This window comes from Sminthopsis crassicaudata, chromosome 3, assembly GCF_048593235.1.
Source record: "Sminthopsis crassicaudata isolate SCR6 chromosome 3, ASM4859323v1, whole genome shotgun sequence".
Lineage (NCBI taxonomy): Eukaryota > Metazoa > Chordata > Mammalia > Dasyuromorphia > Dasyuridae > Sminthopsis > Sminthopsis crassicaudata.
In genome coordinates, this window is record NC_133619.1 from 2,939,555 (window position 1) to 2,959,723 (window position 20,169).

General features: G+C 56.9%; 1 protein-coding gene across 4 annotated transcripts in view; it reads right to left on the reverse strand.

Moving 5' to 3' along the window:
• Positions 1-20,169, reverse strand: part of OPA1 (OPA1 mitochondrial dynamin like GTPase) — a 46,680-nt gene that overhangs the window by 18,445 nt on the left and 8,066 nt on the right. For 2 of the 4 annotated variants that reach the window (XM_074297825.1, XM_074297826.1), the window contains 14 exons: positions 19,578-19,642; positions 12,298-12,408; positions 9,550-9,603; positions 8,154-8,258; positions 7,760-7,846; positions 6,134-6,247; positions 5,471-5,551; positions 5,236-5,310; positions 5,079-5,150; positions 4,902-5,001; positions 4,469-4,599; positions 3,885-3,957; positions 1,685-1,757; positions 807-922 (listed from right to left, as the gene is read on the reverse strand). In XM_074297825.1, the coding sequence (XP_074153926.1) occupies positions 807-922; positions 1,685-1,757; positions 3,885-3,957; positions 4,469-4,599; positions 4,902-5,001; positions 5,079-5,150; positions 5,236-5,310; positions 5,471-5,551; positions 6,134-6,247; positions 7,760-7,846; positions 8,154-8,258; positions 9,550-9,603; positions 12,298-12,408; positions 19,578-19,642 (1,257 nt within the window). The remainder of the gene's footprint in view (positions 1-806; positions 923-1,684; positions 1,758-3,884; positions 3,958-4,468; positions 4,600-4,901; positions 5,002-5,078; positions 5,151-5,235; positions 5,311-5,470; positions 5,552-6,133; positions 6,248-7,759; positions 7,847-8,153; positions 8,259-9,549; positions 9,604-12,297; positions 12,409-19,577; positions 19,643-20,169) is intronic. The other 2 variants (XM_074297827.1, XM_074297828.1) reach the window with 1 other exon arrangement.

The following is a 20,169-nucleotide window of genomic DNA, read 5'->3' on the forward strand; positions in this document are numbered from 1 at the left end:
AGGCCGGGCCCTCAGGGGTGAGGGGGGGGGGGGGGGCGCGGCCTCTCCCGACCAGACCTCTTTCTCGGTGGCCTCAGACCGCGTCTGCCAGCCCCGCCCCAAAACCTGACCCGCCATGATTTCTCTCGGATTTTCTGCTTAGGCCCCGGCCCGGGGCCTTTTCTCGATCTGCTGGGAGGGGGTTTTGGGGGAGAAGAGGAGGGTCTCCCTCTACTTCCTCCCGCTACTCGGCCCCCACCTGCCCCTTCTTCCCTTCAGAACACTGGCCCCGTCCTCCTCCTGGCGCGTGCTCCTCGCACTGAGGAGCCTCCCCCTGTGCCGCCCTCCCCTTTCTGCCCCCACTGCTGTTCCACGCACGCTGAAGCACCAAGAACCCATCTCCATGTGCTGAGAGACGGTCCGGAAAGGCCCCTCCCAGCGCCAGCGGCTCCGGGTGCTCTTCACTCCCTTCTGCCCGTGTTGCTACAGGCTCTCTCACACACGAGACAGAGACAGAGACAGTGAGAGAGACAGAGACAGAGAGAGAGAGACAGAGACAGAGACAGAGAGAGAGAGACAGAGACAGAGAGAGAGAGACAGAGACAGAGACAGAGAGAGAGGCAGAGACAGAGAGAGAGAGAGACGGGGAGACAGAGAGAGACGGGGGACCACAGAGGCGGGCGAGCACACTAGCACAGGCGTGCCCTGGAGCCCTGTATTCGACGCCGGGCTAGATGACTTTTCCCATCAGCACAATCCCATGACGCGCAGCCGCTCTGGCACACGGTGGCTGTGGCAGGCGCGGCCCCGCTCCCCGAGGGGCTGACCTTTAAACGAGTCGGCCTGCTGCTCCACGGACTCGCGCACCATCTTCCAAAAGCAGTCGGACACGGCCAGGCTGAGGTTCCTCGTGGTCACCTGGTGCGCCTTGAGCATGCTCGTCCTGCGGGAGAAGCACAGAGCCGGGGCTCGCCCTCCGGTGCCGGCCTCCTCACGGGGCGCGCGCTCACCGGACCGGGCCCGACCCCGAGTAACTACATGAGAATGGACTTCATACTTAAAAACAAGAAGGGGCGCTCAGGGAATCACCAATGGGGGGGGGGCACATCCACAACAGGAGACCTCACCCCTCCTGCCCCGGAGGTCTCTGGGATCAGTTACCCAAGCCCCTGCCCCAGACTCAAAAAGGTGGACCTGACTCCCAGTCCTCCCTGACCCCCTCCTCTCCTGCAAGTGGACAGTGCCAGGACCCCCCTCCCCCCCACATCAAGACCCCCCGCAGCCCCAGGACCCCGGAGCCTAGACTCAGCGAGGCCTTAGCCGGGGGGGGGGCTTGCACTGCCCTAGTAGAGGGCCTAGCCCCGAGGACAGTCAAGAACCCCTTGGGGGTCCATCCTCAGCCCTGTCCTCTCCCGCCTTAGATCCAAAGGACACGTGGGCTTGGGGAGCTCAAGGCCCCCCAGAAGGGAGCCCCGCCCCGCCGTCTCAGCCCTGTCCTCCTGGGGCTCTCCCTGACAGGCACCCTTGGCTGCGCCCACCAATGGAGGGGCAAAGGCCTCTTCTCTCACGCCGCCCCGGGCAGCCTGGGTCTTGTGCCAGCAGCGCTCGCCCCTCGCGCCAACCCCACTTTTTCTCCCCGAGGGCCGCCGAGTCTTCCCCCGCCCGTCAGACAGAGTGAGGGGGCCGTGCCCAAGCAGGCACCTACTTTAGGAGCTTGGAGTTCTGGAAGAATTCCTCTTCGTAGTCCCGGATGGCTTCGATGCTCTCGGAGCTGTTTCCTAGAGACAAGGGCGGGGAGACCTCCGTCAATGGCCAGCGAGGGCGGGAGACCTCCATTAATGGCCAGCGAGGGCGGGAGACCTCCATTAATGGCCAGCGAGGGCGGGGAGACCTCCATTAATGGCCAGCGAGGGCGGGAGACCTCCGTCAATGGCCAGCGAGGGCGGGAGACCTCCATTAATGGCCAGCGAGGGCGGGAGACCTCCATTAATGGCCAGCGAGGGCAGGAGACTTCCATTAATGGCCAGCGAGGGCGGGAGACCTCCATTAATGGCCAGCGAGGGCGGGAGACCTCCATTAATGGCCAGCGAGGGCGGGAGACCTCCATTAATGGCCAGCGAGGGCGGGAGACTTCCATTAATGGCCAGCGAGGGCGGGAGACCTCCATTAATGGCCAGTGAGACCTCCATTAATGGCCAGCAAGGGCGGGGAGACCTCCATTAATGGCCAGCGAGGGCGGGAGACCTCCATTAATGGCCAGCGAGGGCGGGAGACCTCCATTAATGGCCAGTGAGACCTCCATTAATGGCCAGCAAGGGCGGGAGACCTCCATTAATGGCCAGCGAGGGCGGGAGACCTCCATTAATGGCCAGCGAGGGCGGGAGACCTCCATTAATGGCCAGCGAGGGCGGGAGACCTCCATTAATGGCCAGTGAGGGCGGGGAGACCTCCATTAATGGCCAGCGAGGGCGGGGAGACCTCCTTTAATGGCCAGCGAGGGTGGGGAGACCTCCATTAATGGCCAGCGAGGGCGGGGAGACCTCCATTAATGGCCAGCGAGGGTGGGGAGACCTCCATTAATGGCCAGCGAGGGTGGGGAGACCTCCATTAATGGCCAGCGAGGGTGGGGAGACCTCCATTAATGGCCAGCGAGGACGGGGAGACCTCCGTCAATGGCCAGCGAGGGCGGGAGACCTCCATTAATGGCCAGCGAGGGCGGGAGACCTCCATTAATGGCCAGCGAGGGCGGGGAGACCTCCATTAATGGCCAGCGAGGGCGGGAGACCTCCGTCAATGGCCAGCGAGGGCGGGAGACCTCCATTAATGGCCAGCGAGGGCGGGAGACCTCCATTAATGGCCAGCGAGGGCAGGAGACTTCCATTAATGGCCAGCGAGGGCGGGAGACCTCCATTAATGGCCAGCGAGGGCGGGAGACCTCCATTAATGGCCAGCGAGGGCGGGAGACCTCCATTAATGGCCAGCGAGGGCGGGAGACTTCCATTAATGGCCAGCGAGGGCGGGAGACCTCCATTAATGGCCAGTGAGACCTCCATTAATGGCCAGCAAGGGCGGGGAGACCTCCATTAATGGCCAGCGAGGGCGGGAGACCTCCATTAATGGCCAGCGAGGGCGGGAGACCTCCATTAATGGCCAGTGAGACCTCCATTAATGGCCAGCAAGGGCGGGAGACCTCCATTAATGGCCAGCGAGGGCGGGAGACCTCCATTAATGGCCAGCGAGGGCGGGAGACCTCCATTAATGGCCAGCGAGGGCGGGAGACCTCCATTAATGGCCAGTGAGGGCGGGGAGACCTCCATTAATGGCCAGCGAGGGCGGGGAGACCTCCTTTAATGGCCAGCGAGGGTGGGGAGACCTCCATTAATGGCCAGCGAGGGCGGGGAGACCTCCATTAATGGCCAGTGAGACCTCCATTAATGGCCAGCGAGGGCGGGAGACCTCCATTAATGGCCAGCGAGGGCGGGAGACCTCCATTAATGGCCAGCGAGGGCGGGAGACCTCCATTAATGGCCAGCGAGGGCGGGAGACCTCCATTAATGGCCAGCGAGGGCGGGAGACCTCCATTAATGGCCAGCGAGGGCGTGAGACCTCCATTAATGGCCAGCAAGGGCGGGAGACCTCCATTAATGGCCAGCGAGGGCGGGAGACCTCCATTAATGGCCAGCGAGGGCGGGAGACCTCCATTAATGGCCAGTGAGGGCGGGGAGACCTCCATTAATGGCCAGCGAGGGCGGAGAGACCTCCATTAATGGCCAGCGAGGGCGGGGAGACCTCCATTAATGGCCAGTGAGGGCGGGGAGACCTCCATTAATGGCCAGCGAGGGCGGGGAGCCCATGGTTAAGGACCAGCCAGAAGCAACAGCCGCCAAGTCTGGGCCCCCGCGTACCTTTTCCTGTGACGACAGCAAAGTAGCCCAGGGCCTTCATTGGGAAAAGTTTTCCTTCGATGATTTGCTGAATCTATTAAAACAAACACACAAAGACAAGGTGAGCAAACTACAGGAACACAGCAGGTGCTTAGTCAATGCCTTCTGCTCCGGGAGCAACTGGAAGGGTGTGGGTTTGGAATGAGGTCAGCCCCCGCGTGCAGCTGCACAATGGGAATAAGTCTCCAGGCACCTGACGGGGCTGTGGGCGAGGCCGGTGGGACGTGGAACCAGGGAGACCCCCGGACCTCGGCCCCTTCGCTGCCAGGGCGGCCGGTCTGGGTGCCCAGGAGTCCTCCAGGACCGGTCGGGGAGGCCCCGGGGGGCTGGGCAGGGAGCAGAGTCAGGACCTCACGTCCCCACGACCTACGTGTGCCAGCACAACTCAGTGCCCCGGAGCCCAGCAGCAGGCGCCCACATCCGCGAGCTCCCTTTCCCCGCTGGCCGGGCCCTCCTTCTCCCTTCCCCCGCCGGCCGGGCCCTCCCTCTCCCTTCCCCCGCCGGCCGGGCCCTCCCTCTCCCTTCCCCCGCCGGCCGGTCCTCACCCTGCTGGGGCTGGCCACGTTCTTCTCGGCCAGGTCGACTTTGGTCAGCACAAATATCGTCCTCCTGCCGTGAGGGTCCATCTGACTGACCAGGTCCGTAACGATGCTGCGCTCGGCATCCACCGACCCGTCTGCAACAAAGAAGGGCCAAGGGAAGCTCGTCAGGCCCCCGCTCCATACACCCCTAGGCCACGTAACCCCCCTCCCCGCTCCAGGCAGCCCCCTCCCCCTGGCTCCACATGCCCCGGGCCAGGCCAGCCAATCTCCCCCCGTTTCCTGGCACTAGGGACGGAGCCATCGTCTGAGCCCAAGGCTGCAGTGAGGATGCTGGGCTCAGCCTCTTGTCGAGTCCCCTCGAAGGCGAGGTCAGCCAGGGCCCGGGGCAAGGCCCGGGGCGGGGGGGGGGGGCGGACCCGGGAGCCCCTGGCTTTACCCTGAATGCAGAGGATGATGGCGTTGGGGTTCTGCATGTAGGCTTTGCTGATGCTGAAGATGGTCTCCTTGGTGTCCGGAGCCATGCCCGACGTCACCGTCTGCAAGAAAGCTGCAGGTGAGCCGCCTTTTCCAAACCAGGACCAGAACCTCCTTCCCCGAGCCAGAGCCTACTCACGTTAATGACCCCAGGCAGGTCCACCAGGACCATCCTCTGCAGGCCGGGCCCTTTGACGTTCAGAGAGATGGTCTGCACAAGGACACCAGAATCAGTCACTTTCCTGAGCCGCTGCCGACCAGGAGCGGCCACGCCCGGCATCCCCGCACCCCCTTACCTCGGGGCTCACGGTGTAGCCTTCCTTCACGTTTTTCCTCATGCGGAGCTCGATCTCTCGTCTTAGGGCTGCGAGCTGTCGGGCCGAGAACCCAACCAGAGTGAGACGGTCCCCCCGTGGTCCCGTGGCCCTCCCCGTGGTCTCGGGCACCCCCGTCCCACCCAAAAGCCCGGCTCACGGGCTGTACTGAGCGACCTGCTACAAGCTGAGGACGGCGTCTCGATTTCCCACTTACATCTTCCTCTTTGGTCAGGTCAAATTCCCGAGAGCTGTCCTTAAACAGGGCCACGTGGTGAGGACCTTCACTGAGCGTCACCTGAAAGGTCACCAGGGTCAAGTCCACGCCCCTCTGTCCCAGCAGCCCCACGGAGCTCCTCCCCAGGCTTTACTCCCACTTCACAAGGACAGGCGCGCATTTACTTGGGGAAGAGGATGTGCATGGGGCCCCTGGTACGATTTGGGGGAGGGGTGTCACCACACTGGGCCATTCAGTAGCTAAGGGACTGACCACAGTCAGCTTCGTGCAATGGTCATTTAGGCCAATGAGGCCCTCGGTCATTTATGAAGCCCCAGCCACGATGACTCAGCTCCTGGACCAAGGAGGTGGCCGTGGACAAGACACACCTGGGGTGACCCAGAGGGGGAAGGGCCCCCAGGAGGCAGAGGTGGGAGGGGAGCAGCGAGACCTCAAAGCGTCCCAGGGCAGCCACATGGAAGAGGTACGAGGCGGGGGGGAGACACAGAAAGGCCACTGAAGCTTCTCTCGGAGGCCACGGGGACCTGCCAGAGGGGCCGAGCCAGGAGGAGGGGACGGGCCCGGCGTGGCTGGAACCTCCACGGTTCCTCTGTACGGCGCCCAGGCTCGAATCAGATGTGACTGCCCAAGAGCGGGCCCTACCTTCACGGGGGAGCGGGTCATCATCTCGCCGGAGCCACGAGGGAATATCCGCGCTTGGGCGATCATCTCCAGGACGCTGGTCTTCCCGGCGCTCTGATCCCCCACCACGACAACCTGGCACAGGATCAAACCCCCCATGACTCTCTTCTCCCTAACTGGACCTGAGATCCCAAAGTTTGCTCTCAAACTCTGAGGTATGGCGGAGGAACAGGTCACTTTGGAGCCCTGACGTGCGCTAGGGGGGGTTTCTGCCCCCAGGAATAGGAGCCACGACTGTCGCTGACTTTCCCTGAACTCTCCGCCGAGGGGGGACAGAGCAGGGGTCGGCTCCGTGGGAAGTGCTCCCAGGAGTCCCAGGGAGGGCCAGCCCGCCCCGAGTGTGGACCTTCAGAGCCAGAAGGCAGGTGGCCAGGGGATGGCCGAGGGGTTGGGAAGCCAGCAGCTTTCGAGAAAGGTTAGCTTAAAACAGGGCGAGTCAGTCTCTGTCAATCACTTGGGAGAACTTCCTGCTCTGCATGTAATTTGTTCTGAACAGGAGGCACAATGATCAAGCTACGTTTTACTCGATGAGGTTTTGACTTGGCCCTTAAGCACAGTGCAGGACAAGGGATGCCGAAAAACGTCTTCTCATCCAGATCTGGGAGTCTTTCAGACTCTGCCCAATCCCAAGTCACCAGGTCGAGGCTGCTCCAGACCCCTCAAAACAAGGAGTCTGTCTGTTCAACCCGACCGACATCTGCCTGTGCACGTAGCCGTACCACCAAGGGCTGATGATGTGAATGGCCGGAGGACGGCCCTCATCCCCTGGGATAGCGGCTCAGACGCAAATGGATTTTCCGAGACCTGAAGCTTCAGAAACTCTTTCCATGTCCCATTTTTGGAAATAAATCCCCCTACAATGCACCTGGAACACCTGCCCACTCAGATCAGCGAGCATCATTTAGCATCCAGCTCCTCAGGGAACGAGGCGAGCGCCTCTCAGCCCCAGAGGGACGGGGCCCAGCACTGCCAGGCAGAAAAATCTGGGGGGGGGGGTGTTTCTAGCTTTTCTGTCTCCTTGGCCACTAGACCCACCGTCCCTTTTTGCTGCTATCCAGGGGTCGGCCTCTACAGCACACCCCCTGCCCATCCTCCGGGCCTTACAATCATACGCTGTCTCAAACCAGGCCAGAAGCAGCTCCAGGCGGGACAGACGCTACAGAAAAAGCCCGTGGGTCCTCAGTGTTTGCACCTGGCTCACAGAGCCCTTTCTTGCCAGCTCTGGCCCACAGCTCAGTAGCTCAAGCTACCACCTAAATGTCCTCCCGATAACGAGGGGCCCACAGACCAAAGACTGAAAGAGCTGATTCTGCGGCAGCCGCACGATCCATTCACCAAACTGGGCAAAACCAGGCCTTGTCGGCGCTGTGTCAAGACGGACATTCTTCTTCCACTGAAGAGGGACAGACGCTGGAGCTGAGGAATCCTTTCCCTAACAGGCCCGTTGGGCGGGGGGGGTTTTACGGTGCATTTACTTTTTTGGAAGATCTCGAGCAGGAATCGCCAATAAGTCGATCAAATCTAGCCATCGAACAAAGAGCTCTGTGCGTTTTAGCTAAGGTGCCAACCGCCTCTGCCTTTACTCACCCGGGGCAGGTGATCTTGGGTGTTGTAACTGGCATCGTAGTCCGAAAGAACGTCCAGGACTTCAGAATACATGTCTATGAGAGATTTCTTTAAAAACAAACGCTATGGTCAGTGACGATTACTAACCACATCCGGCTTCCATCCCATAAAACACCAAGGAGTTTGTGAACAAAATGGCAAAGAGCCGCCCAGCAAAGCACGGGGGGTCCCACACACTGCTGACCCCAACCCAGCCAGAGCTCCCCAGTTTTCCCGTTCAACGCTCTGAAGGATGAACTATAATGACATAACAAATGCTTTCCTTGGGTGCCCAAGGCAAACCCACCGAGCAGAGCGCCCCGCCCGCCGGCCCGTGTGGAGGCCGAGGAGCCCAAGAACCAGGGGCTGACGGTACCTTCAGGTTTCTGTGATGGATCCCTTTGTCATCTCTTTGCAACACTAATTTTCTCAGTTCTTTGTTCTCTTTCTCTAAACGCTCCAGGATTCTCTGATATTTCAGCTGCGAGAAAATAAGAGACATCGATAAAGACGACGAACGGCAGTATTGAGTGAGTGTGACCAACCTGCCCCCGGATGAAGTCTTCCTTCTTCAGGGGGCTGTTTTGAAGTAAATAATGAATATGCTTTGGGGAAGAGTTCTCCTAGACGTTAAGGTTGCAAAGGTCACGGCAAACCCAGAAAAGCCCAGCACATCACCTGGTACTCCAAGTTGAGAAATGCTTTGAGAAAAAAAATCCGATGGAATAAGCCATAATAAAATATAACAAATGACAAAGCATGTGAAGTCCGAGTTAGCTCCTCAGGATCAGCAAAAGTCCTTGGTCTTTAGGGGGAGAAGTAAAGGAGATGGACAAAAACTCCACGAGTTCTCCACAACCTCCTTTCTCCTCCTTGGCCACAGCCAAAGTGACCCTGGCTTGTCTTACTTCACCCCCTAATCCCCACGATTCTCTGTGTACACCAAAGGTTGGAGCCAGCACAGAACAGTGGGAAGGGCCATTTTCTAAGCAAATGCTAATAGAGTATTGGCCAATCAGTAATTAGCCTTAAGTGCTTGGTTGTCTGATTCCAGTGCATCAGCTCAGAGTTTCAGCCCTTTACAAAAACAATAAAATAATCAAATAAAAAGGGCCTCCGGCCCAGGAAGACGGAATTGCACCATTCTGCGGAGACCATGCAGCTGCACTGACCCCTCCTGCAGCTTGGCACAGGGACTGCCCCAGAGTCAGCAAGGAAGCAATGTCGGCCCGCCTCTCGTGGTCTGTGGGAGGGTCCTCGGCCTCTCCCACCTGCTCACGCAGTAAATGTTGGCAAGGCTCGGGTCCCGGGCCTCGGACCACTCGTGCTAGTAGGGAGCTATTCAAAAAGATGCGAATGGAAAGAAGCGGGATTCTGGTCGGGCTGGAGGCTTTTTCCTGGGCGGAGCAGCTGTGCAAAAACAACTCCATTCTCCAGTCAAGCAACACTGCCAAAGGGGAAGGCTATGAGCACCTCGGGCTTTCCCCAGAGCCCGCGGCGCTGGGAATTCAAGCTTCAGGCTCGTTTTCTAGGCTCTGCTGCTGATGTGCACACACGAGGCCCTTCCCAACCAGGCCCTATGGCTTAATTCCTTCCCCCATCTTCTTTAGACTGGCTTCCAGTGGGCTTCTGGAGCTCAATTGCCTTGCAGTGTGGGGGGGCAGAACAGGTACCCAGCTTCCCCTCCCCCAGGTTCTGTCCAGCCTACCCCCAGTGTCCCTGCTGGTCAGCGGGACCACGGGATGACCCCGGGGCCGGGGGGCACAGCTCACCTGAGTTCGCAGGAGTTCTTCTTGAAGCTGCTCCACCTTCTCCTTGTCGGTCACCTAAAATCACATCAATAGCCATGAGACTTCCCCGGCTGAGGCCTTGGGGACGCCCCAGAGCAGAAGGAGGTCAGGTCTTCCAAGCATTAGCCAGATGACCCAGTGGGGAGGGACTGAAATATGAAGTGTACATCCTGGCAGGGTGCCCCTTGCGGAGATCAAGGGGCATGCAATGCCAAAACAGAGGGAGAGCCCCGGTCCTCCACACCTCCCCGTGTCCTCAAAGCTCTCTGGAACAAGGATGACCAGCGTCAGACAGCCTGAGAGCCTCCAAAGTGACAAGACGATGTCCCGTCTGCAGTGTGGACGCCATGGAACCCTGCCCAGGATGCCCCTTGCCTGGCCTGCCTGGCCCCGGCCCGGGGTGCCTCCTTACCTGTCCTAAGGAACCCACCCCCAAGTCCCTCTGGGTCCTCTGCCCTGGGGCCCGGTGCCCTCCGGGTCTCTCCTCTCCCTAACCAGGAGGTTACAAAGGTTCCCGAGGTTTCTCCCCATTTCCAAAGGCATGTTAGTGGGGTGACATCTGTAGACACAGGATGGGCGGGATATAGGAAAGGGTTAGAAACAGACAGGGAGCAAAGAAGTCTGGCGAAGATCACAGACAGCCTGGGGGGGCCACGAACTACCCTGCCGCTGTCTCAATGTGCTCGTGAGGACCTGATTTAACGAGCCCTGCTAACGGCTGTCCTGGGGGTGAGCCTGCTACGCTGAGCGGACTTCCTGCCTGTCCCTCACCAGTGGAGGGCCCCTGGTGAGGTCCGAGCTCTCTTACAACTCTAGGCCTCTCCAGGGGGTCACAGGCACTCTCTAGCCCTCCTCCCAGAGGCAACATGGTATACAGTGGCCAGTCTAGGACCCCTTCCTCTTCCTGGCAGTGGAACCCCGGCCGGGGGCCTGAGCTCTCTGAAAGGACAAATGCCCACAGAAGGCTGCAGTCCAGGGGCACCCACGGGGCTTGTGTTACAGGCAGAGCCCTGTAAGGGCCTCCAGAACGTGACTCCCTAACTCTGGGCCACCTCAGCTGCCCTCTGGGGGGAAACGAGGCACCCACAGGAGGTGGTCCTGTTGCCTAAAGTCACTCCACGGCTCACTTTGTAAACTAAGGGTCCTTCCCAGGTGAGCAAGGGCTTCATAAAGCCAAAGGCCATCCGCCAAAAGGGGAGGGGCTTCCTCTTGGGTAAAATGGCAGGTCTGGGCTGGCACATGGCAGGGAGGTGGCAAACCTGCCATCCCAAGGCCAAAAATACCCTTCCAGGTGACAAACCAACCCTGGGCTGGCCTGGATGCCCGAGGGCTCCCGAGGCTGTGGAGATCGTGGCTAATGCTGAGAGGGAGCTTCCCTGGGCCCTCCCCGAAGGTCCCTGTGCCCGGTACTTCCTCCTGTCACAGCCTGACCATCCCCTCAAAGCAAAAGGAGTCTCTTCACCCCCAGAATCAGGGGGCTCCTCACCCCTGTGCCCTCTCTGGTTGGGGCTGCATTCAGCACCGAGCCCAAAGGGCCCCCAGCCCGGCCCACTCCTTTCACTAAGAGCTACCCGTTCCTGCCTCCTGTGCAGGATGCCCAGGACGGGCCCCCGATGTCCAGGCCAGGATTAAGTCTCATCTTAGAGTTCTAGACAGTGAGACGAGGTTAGGAGCCGCCTCACACTTAGAGACTCGGCCACGAGGCTGCCGCTGTATGAGATGGGAAAAAAGGCTTTTTACTCCCAGTATCCCTAAGAATCACCAAAATCTAATGGTATCACTGCACACCCCCTCAACGCTGGGGTAGTTTTACCTTCTTATAGGAGGAAACATCCTCTCTCCATTCAGAGGCAAGACTGGCCACACCATAAGAAAAAGTCAAAACAAAACAAAAAACCAGTAACAGCAGCAGCAAAAACCATTTGGAGGTAGAGAGCTAGTCGGGCCCCCCGTCCTGTACAAATGCACTAACCCCTGGGCTTTCCTTCCTTGCTGGCTCCCAGCAGCTGCCCCTTTGAGTCTGTGATCCATGTGTCCATGGCCCAGGGGCACCTGCGACACCTGGCAGCCACCTACTTAAAAGGGGCCCTTTCTCTGGACCTACAGAAAAAGCTAGAGCCTGTTCGTGAGCAGAGAACTAAAAGGACGTGGCGCCGGCCTGTCTTTTGGCCACATTTCTCCATTTTGCATCCACCCCAACTGAGCCTGCATTTCTAGAACTGATTCCACAGCCTTTGAACTGAGAAAAGTCGGGGACTTGGAGGAAATCCAACAAGAGGACACTTCCAAGCACCCGGGACAGCCGACAGCCACGGTTTCATCTCCCAAAGCTAGAAGCGAGGGGAGACTCGTTTTGCTGGATGCGGGAACTCTGAAGGAAACCCCACTTCTGTGAGGCCCTGGGTTCCCCTGGGCCTTTTATTTGTGACAGGAAAAACAGCCTGCTCAGACACTGATAATTCTGCCACGTGGCCCAAGTGAAATCCCAAAGTCCATCTTCCAGAAGAGGAATCTGCCCCAGAGTCCGGGGGAGGGACCCGCAGCAGGGCCGCGTCACGCTGGGGCGCCCGCCGGGCCCTACGTGCAAACCCAAAGGAGCCGCCTGGCCCGGTACGGCCAGCCCCGGTCTCCGCCACCTTCCACCACGGGGTACCCCCTTCTGCTAACGTGGGCCCGGGGGGGGACTGCCCGATTAGTAGGAACACAGCACGGAGCCCCTGAGACCATCACCTTGCGCTTCTGCTGGGAATAGCCTGTGTTAAACTGGCCAGCTGCTCTGCGGGCTTCCTCTTCATGCTCTTGGATTTGCTGCTGTAAGATAATGAGCTCACCAAGCAGACCCTGCCACACGTTTACAATGAGAAGGGGAAAATCGGGGAGGAGAACAACGTTAAACCAAAGGGCACAACACAGACAGATGAGAGAGGAAGGAATGGAGCAAACCAGACACCGACCGGGGCCCTGCCCAGGGGAGGCGGGGGTGCAGCTCCATCTCTCCCCTGCGACAATGGAGAAAATGAATGGATGAAAGGGGTTAGGTGTAAACAAAATGGGAACGAGGCGATGTTTGACTCATCCCGAACATTCCCATCGGGACCTTCTCTATCATCCCCACATGGGGGAACCTCCCGGGAGGGCGCGCCCTCAGGCTCCCGGTCTACAGGAGGAGGACCAGGCAAGGCGTCTCCGACAACTCGGCGTGAGGCCCCGGCCCGGCCACCGGTCAGCACCCATCTCATCGCCAGAAGAATGACACCGGGGGGAGGGGGAGGAAGGGTCAGGTTTATGTGCTTCTGACAATCGTGGGCTTTCTATAAATCTGCAGAACGGGTTTTCCCATTTCAACCATTTTTTTCTGCACAAAAGTGTTTAGGTCAAATTTCTGTTTGAGATTCTGCTAATAATCAGTTAAAAGACAGCCAGCTTGGCAGAGATATATGAGTAATGAGGGAAGACAGAGAAGGGGGAGGGGAACGGGGAAGAAAGGGGAAAGAAAAGGGGAAGAGAGAGGGATGAGGAAGGGAAGAGAGGACAAAGGATAGGAAGGGAAAAAGAGAAGGGAGAGGGGAGGGAAAGAAGAGGGATGAGGGGGGGGAAGAACAAGGGAACAAAGGAGGAAGAATGAGAAAGGGCGGGAAGGAGGCAGGGACAAAAGAAAGGAGGAAGGGAAGTTCTGTGTGGTAGAATCCTGGGTTCAGGCCTCGCTTCTGCCACACCAGATGAGGGGGCCAGGGCTTGACCTCTCCGCTCACTCAGCAAATTAACGCTAACAGCAAAGGTGAGAGGAGATTAATGAGCGGTATCGGTGGAGGGAACTTCCACGCTAGGAATTCCCTTCAGAAATCCAGATCCAAAAGAGGGAAATCGAGCCAAAACGTCTATACATAAAACAATTATTCTGAATTTAGTATTTTAAAATTGGACAAGCTTCTTTGTTCTTGCTATACAAAGTGACTGGTCTCACTGGACATTTGACTAGCTTTCTGAGACTCTATGAAAGCCCTAGTCAGTTTCCAAAGCACATGTGGGGGGAGAAGGACCACCACATTTAACTTCAAGTGCATATTTATTTAGACATTAATAAATATGCATTTGAAGTTAAATTTGGCTAAACATTAAACAAAAAAAGAACAGATGCCGGTCCTGCTTGTGAAATGCTCTTTTCTTAATGAGTCAACAAGTCCAAGGACCACGCTTTGGAGGAAATGGGGAGAAAATCAAAATGGACACTAAGTGGAAATCAGCCTGGGCCCACGTCACCACTTAGAATTCAAATCTAGCAGAATCTTGATGACTAAGGGGATTGTTTCCCCAGAACGAGGAGCACAATGTACTCGGTGTTCATTTAAACGCCCGTCAGCGTGCATGTCGACAATTATGAGAATCGTTTAAATTCGACTGAGAATTTGAAGAAATGTCTTTGCCTTCTGAATAATGTAAAGCCTTCACATACACTTGGTCTTCTATAGTAGCCCCATACAATTATAAGGAGCTTTAAAAACTCTGAAAAGAAAATGTGTAACAAGCATTTCAAAGCAATGATAAAACCCACTAAATACCTCCTGACGCTTGCTCAAAAGCTTCACCATGACTTACCTTAACTTATAGGCAACTAAAATAAAAATAAAAACAAAACCTCCTACAAAAATGAAAACAAAGCTCGATTATTCTCTAAGAGGAACCAGTTTTGCTTTTTTAACTAAGTATTTTAAATATAGGAAGCAGCAGCCACCTGAAGGACTTTTTAACCTCCAAATTATAATTTGTGGAAATGACTGTCAGGCTCCATTTGTAGATAACTATTTTTAGGAGCCACTTATTTCCGATTTCAAAACCACGTATTTCACTATTATCAACTAATCATTGTGAGTTTAACAACATACCTTGGAAACTCAGTGGTGGAGGACAGGGCCTCCAGGACAAAGGCTACTGCTGATTCACTGGCCCTCTCTCCCTCTCTCCTTACCTGCCCTGAGTGCTGGCTCCTTCATACCACTGTCTGCCCCCAAACATAACAGACTGTTCAATTTGGGGCCTCACCGACTTTGTCGGGGGCCGTGACACGCCATCGGTGCTTCCGACAACGCACAAGCATCTGTCTACGCCTGGGAAAGCACCTTTCTAATCTCCTGCCATGGGCTGCATTACGTGCTTCTGGGCTTCTAAGGAAGCTCCCCAACCCAAGGGTGTGAAGCAGTGAAAGAACAAGGCCCCAGAGAACTCTCGTCCTCCTCCTAGAGCTTCTCTTTTCCTTCCAAGGCTGGCAATGGAGAAAGCTGAAATAAATAGTCCTACTTCCTAAAAAGTTGGAAAGAAAATAAGAATTAGGTACAAAACAAAAGGCCTACACTATTTTGTTTTCGTCTAAGTATTCTTTAAAACAAGTACATCTACATACTTATCATAATCATGCTATTAATAATTACTTTTATTTTACATCAAGGCACTTCAGGAATCACCCTGTAAGCTTTCCCTTTGCCCATTTCACCCCACACTAAGATAACCGATCAATTAATTAATTAAAACTGGCTCGTGCAGCGGTGCGATTCATCTAATTCTGTTTTTGTTCAGCACATGCGTTATTTTTACCTTTAAGGAAATTTCTCCACTTTAGTAGATCAAATTCTACTCTAAATTACAAAATGATTTGCCAGCGGCTTCTGGTGATCCCCAAAGCCCCCAAATCAAACCCAAGCAAGATTTTGATTAAAAAGATGATTACAAAGGGTGAAGAAATGTGATTTCCCACAAAGTACTGATTAATTCCAGGAATAATTTTTTTTCCCCCAAAGCAAATAAATAAATAATTCAAGGCAAGGCATTGAGGATAAACAGTACCCAAGAAACCCCCCTCCCTAACCACTCTGACAAGACTTCCAGGACTGCTGTCCCCAGAGGCTGTCACTGAAGAGGGCCAGGCCTTCTGACCACTTTCTCCTTCCTCCAGACAACAAAACAGGCCACAGCCTCAGAGACTGAAACGCCAAACTGAAAAGTCCCCTGAATCTCTGGAACTGCATTTAAGGACTATCTGCTGGACTCTCCCCCAAGGCCCCCGCAGAGGGAGCAGCTTCTCTCACAAAGCGGAGGGGGCCCACGCCCTTGCGCGGCTCCCACTCAACTTGGGGACCGTCTGCAGCGTGACAAAATTGTCCTTAGGTCCTCCCTTTGCCTCTCTCCTGACTTCAGCCATCTTTGCTACCTGTGCCAAACAGAGGGAACCGAATCCATCTCCCCTGAGCCCCAAGGACATTGCTCCCGTGCCCCGGGCTCTCCTCTCCCAATCCCTGCGACCGGTACTCATGGACCATGACCAGGAGGCCCTGCTCCATCCCAGCTGCCCGCTGCCTTCTGGGTGTGCTGCAGCTGGTCAGTGAGGCCCCCACAAGAGTGACCAGGGTCCCGGACAGCAGGGCCCGGCCTCAGTCCTCTGCCCCTCTCCTCCAGGCTCGGTGCCGCAGACAAAGCAGCCTTTCCAATGCCCCAGGGAGCTCCTGGGCCGGCCAAACTTGCCGGAGCCCTCCTGCCCTCCTGCTACAACTGAGCACATTAACATCCCTGGGCCACATCCCCAGTGGGACAAGCTCGCGGCTCTGCGAAGGCTTCCTCGGGCAGCCCTCTGCCGGGACAGGGGCGCTGAGTGATGTTCGGGCCTGGCTAAAATGAATCCCGTGCCCCCGACCCCTCGCCCAGGGGCTCTGCTACGGCCTCAGCTGCCAGACAACCGGAGGAGGACTCTGAAAGCAGGCGGAGCGTTGACAATGCAAGGATCCCCTTTACACGTCTGGGGTCACAATGGACTTCCCGGGGCATCAGCCGGTCAGAAGGCTGCTCGCAGATGGGCCCAAAGCCCTTCTTTCCGGCCATCCTCTTCTCACAGGACAAAGCTCTGACAAATCTCACGGAGGTCACAATCGTAGACAAGCAGGCTAGCCAACGCAGACCTCCACGAGGTTGGTGGCTGCTTCCTGTCCACGCCACTCTGCGGCTGCTCCACCAGCTTCTCCCCTGGGACTGATTTTTGGCCCTCGCATTGGGGGCCTTCCCCACACCGGTCCCTCTTCTGGCCTTCCCACTCTGGGCTCAGCGGACAATGTTCAGGGTCCAGAAGGCAGCCGAGAGCGAAGAGGCTGCTGCCTCCGTGACTTAAGGTGTCTGTGGGATGCTTAGTCCAGAGAAGCTTGGGGAATGAGAGCCCTAGACTACGGGGTGCCAAAGGCCGCGTCCATGGGGAACAGAGGAGCTCGGCCCAGCCGGGAGGAGGGCTAGGAAAAGCTTGAGCAAGAAAGCGGCCAGAGGAGGACAGGCTCCTTGCGAGAAGCCCGAAGTCTCCAAGCAGAGGCGAGACCACACCTGGGGGGCACATCCCGAGCCAAATTCCTCTCCTGCACGGATGGGGCCGGGATCTGGCTTAGAATCGCGACTTTGGGGTCCCATTTTCACTCAGCAGAGTACACAGCAGGAGGAACAGCATCAAGGGAAGCGGCGTTCTGGTGTCCAGTGGCCCGTGGGGTCTCCGGGGGCCTACCCAGCAGGAGGGAAGAAGCACTTTCTGCAGGGCCCCCGTGGGCTGGCCCGGACTTAATACAAATTGTCTCTTTTGACCAATAAACGATCAGCTGAATAAGGGAGATGAAGGGTCACTTCTGTCAGGCAGGAACTGCTCCAATCCACTGGACCACGAGATTTGCCCCGGGGAGGACATTCTCCTTCCCATCTCCATCTTCCTCTCAGACTCCACGCCCGGCGGGTGGGGCACACGATCACACAAAACCAGACGGGCCCTCGGGCCTAGCAATACCAGTGCTTGGCCTCTCCTGCCCGAGCTGGATGCTGCCGGCCGCACTCCCCCAGAGCCCATCCGGGAGCATGGGGGAGAGTGGGCAGACGGGCAGCAGCTCGCTGGCTGTGGCTCGGGGCACCGTGGCTGCCCCTCTGGGTGGGAAGGAAGCTTCGCTCCTCTTCCTCAGGTGTTTCCTTTGCACCCAAGACAGCGCTGAGCCCTGACCCTGCAGAATGATCCGAGGAAGGGCCCCGGCCCTACAAACCTCAGCCTCTTTGGCTCTGTGATGGAGGTCCTGCACCCACAGAACACGGGCACTGAATGCCAGAGACAGCGGCCCCTGGCAGGGCTCCAGGGCCTCCTCCAACGACTGTGCACTCTGCCCAGGGCTTCTGGTCGGGATCCCAGCAGGCTCGCTCATAGTTCTGCTGACATCTGCGCTCTGACGAGCCCTCGAGGAGCCTCTGATGCGGGAGGGTTCGAGGACTCTTTTAGCAGACGCTGGCCGTCCTCCCTGGGGCTTGCCTTCCTTCCCGGCCATTCCTTCTTGCAGACTCTCTGCTTCCGGCCGAGGCCCCATGGGTGCGAGAGGACACCGGGCCCGGGTCAGACACGTGGGCGAAGCCCGACGGCCGCCAGAGCTCACTCCCCGGCTGGCCGCCCTGCCCAGTCCCGTTTGGCGGGCTGTTTCAGACCGGTGAGAGCCCCTCACACCTCACTCTTACAATCACAGACGCCCATACACAACCCTCCGGGGGGCTGCCCAGGGCTCTCTGTGCCACACACAGAACTACCTCAATAATGAGGACGCCTGGCGGGGCCTGGAAAGCTCTGGTCAACAGAGACTTTGTGCCCAAACATGAGTCACCGTCACACGGGGTAACCTGCAACGAAGCAGGTCTAAGACTAACTTTGTCATAAAAAGATGGGAAAATTCTTGAAGCATTTTGTGGACATGTAATAATTAAATAAAGATTTTATGCCAACAAAATGTCATTTTAATAAGAAATTAATTTGAAATAAGCAAGAGGGCAAAATACCACATGTCAATGAAGCAACAAACATCCCCCCACCCCCTCCTTGCCTCTGAGCTGGGCTGCCATCCCTCTTCTATGCTCCCTCCTCCCAGAGCGTCTCGCTGAGCCCAGAGAGAATGAACAGACCTCTACCCAAGCCATGCCAAGCGTTTGCCACCAACTTCAGCCCCCAAACAGGATGGCAACTCATCTACCTAATTCTAGACCTGAGGGAACGGAGGTACAAGGATTCTGGGCAAGATGTCCTTGAGGTTCCCAGGGAAAGGGATGCAAATCAAAGATGGCGGGCAGCCGCTGCCTGCACGGCCCAGCACGACCCCTGAAATCTCGGGCCTCGGCTCCCCGGGACGCCCTTCCCAGAGCCTTACAGCGCCACCGGTCCGATCGCCATTTCCCTCCTCCACGCGTGCCCCTCAGTGCTGTCTGAAACCAGACTGAAAGGGAGTGAAAGACGAGGAGGAACGAGAACCTCTCCGCCGAGCTCCCGCTTTCCCAAACCGCGGGCTTCGCCATCACACGGGGATCCCGCTCTCCCTCCCCCGTGATTAATACCAGGAACCTGTCAAAAGTGCTGCACTGAAATATTTCTGCAAAAAGAAAAAAACAAGTATCTAATTTTAAAATAAAAAGCTAGGGGCCGCTAGGGGGCGCCGTGGAGAGAGCACCGGCTCTGAATTCAGGAGGACCCGAGTTCAAACCTGGTCTCAGACACTGAACACTTCCTGGCTGGGTGACCCTGGGCGAGTCACTTAACCCCAGCCTCAGGGGGGAAATAAATTAAAAAATTAAAATAAAATAAAATAAAAATCTATCCATTCAAAACCTATTTCCAAAAAATGTCTTTCATAGAAATCTTCAACGTGAGCATTTTGCCCCCAAAAGAAAATGTCCGTAGCTTTAGGATCTACCTATGAGCTCACAAGAGGCAGGGCAGGCAGGCGCTGGGCCTCTCCCCGAGGGCGCTGGGCCTCTCCCCGAGGGCTCTGGGCTTCTCAGTTTAATGGATGCCAACCGAAACAAGCGGAGGCATTTCCCCATCAAGAATTTCCAAAACACAAAGGACACCTCTGAGACAGGATCCTGGCGCTAATCCTCCAGGAGGATGGCTCAGAGGGCAGCCTGGGGGTCCTTCCTGTGCCCCCCCAGCGCTCCCAAGCAGCCGCACGGGCAGGCTTTCCTTTCCTTCTTACCTTTTTAAACTGCCTGTCGCTCTCGGACGCGTCGGTGGCTCGGAACGCTGTCTCTCCCGAGGTCCCTGGAAGACAAACACGTACACTGTGACCCCTCCACGACCCACTCCCAAACCCAGACCTCGTCTGGGAGTTAGTCTGAGAGCAACTTATCATCCGGGCTAAAAGCAGCCGATGGCCTGCCCGAGATTATCCCGCTTTCTCAGGAAAAACGCCCAGCCAATTACTCAGAGATGCAAAGTGACCTCAGCACTTTGAGAAAACAGAGAATAAACGAGTAACCTTGAGTCAGGCTCCCGCTCGTAATATGGGCAGAGATATCAGCCATAAAAAATGGCAGAGGGCAAAGGCCAAATTTAAAATGCCAGCCATACAAAGCAGGTGAGACGCCCCCAATTACTTTTCACACTGATCCAGAGAGCTGTGGAGGAGGCCTGGGCCAAGCAAACGATTGGGGAAATAGTTTACTACGGAGGCACACGATTGAGGGAACGACTTCGCGTCACCAAGTTTGCCGGAGACAATTCTGGGTTCCGCAACCGGGAAGGATTATCAGAGCAGGTTCCCAGTCTGATTTGTAATTAGTGGTCAG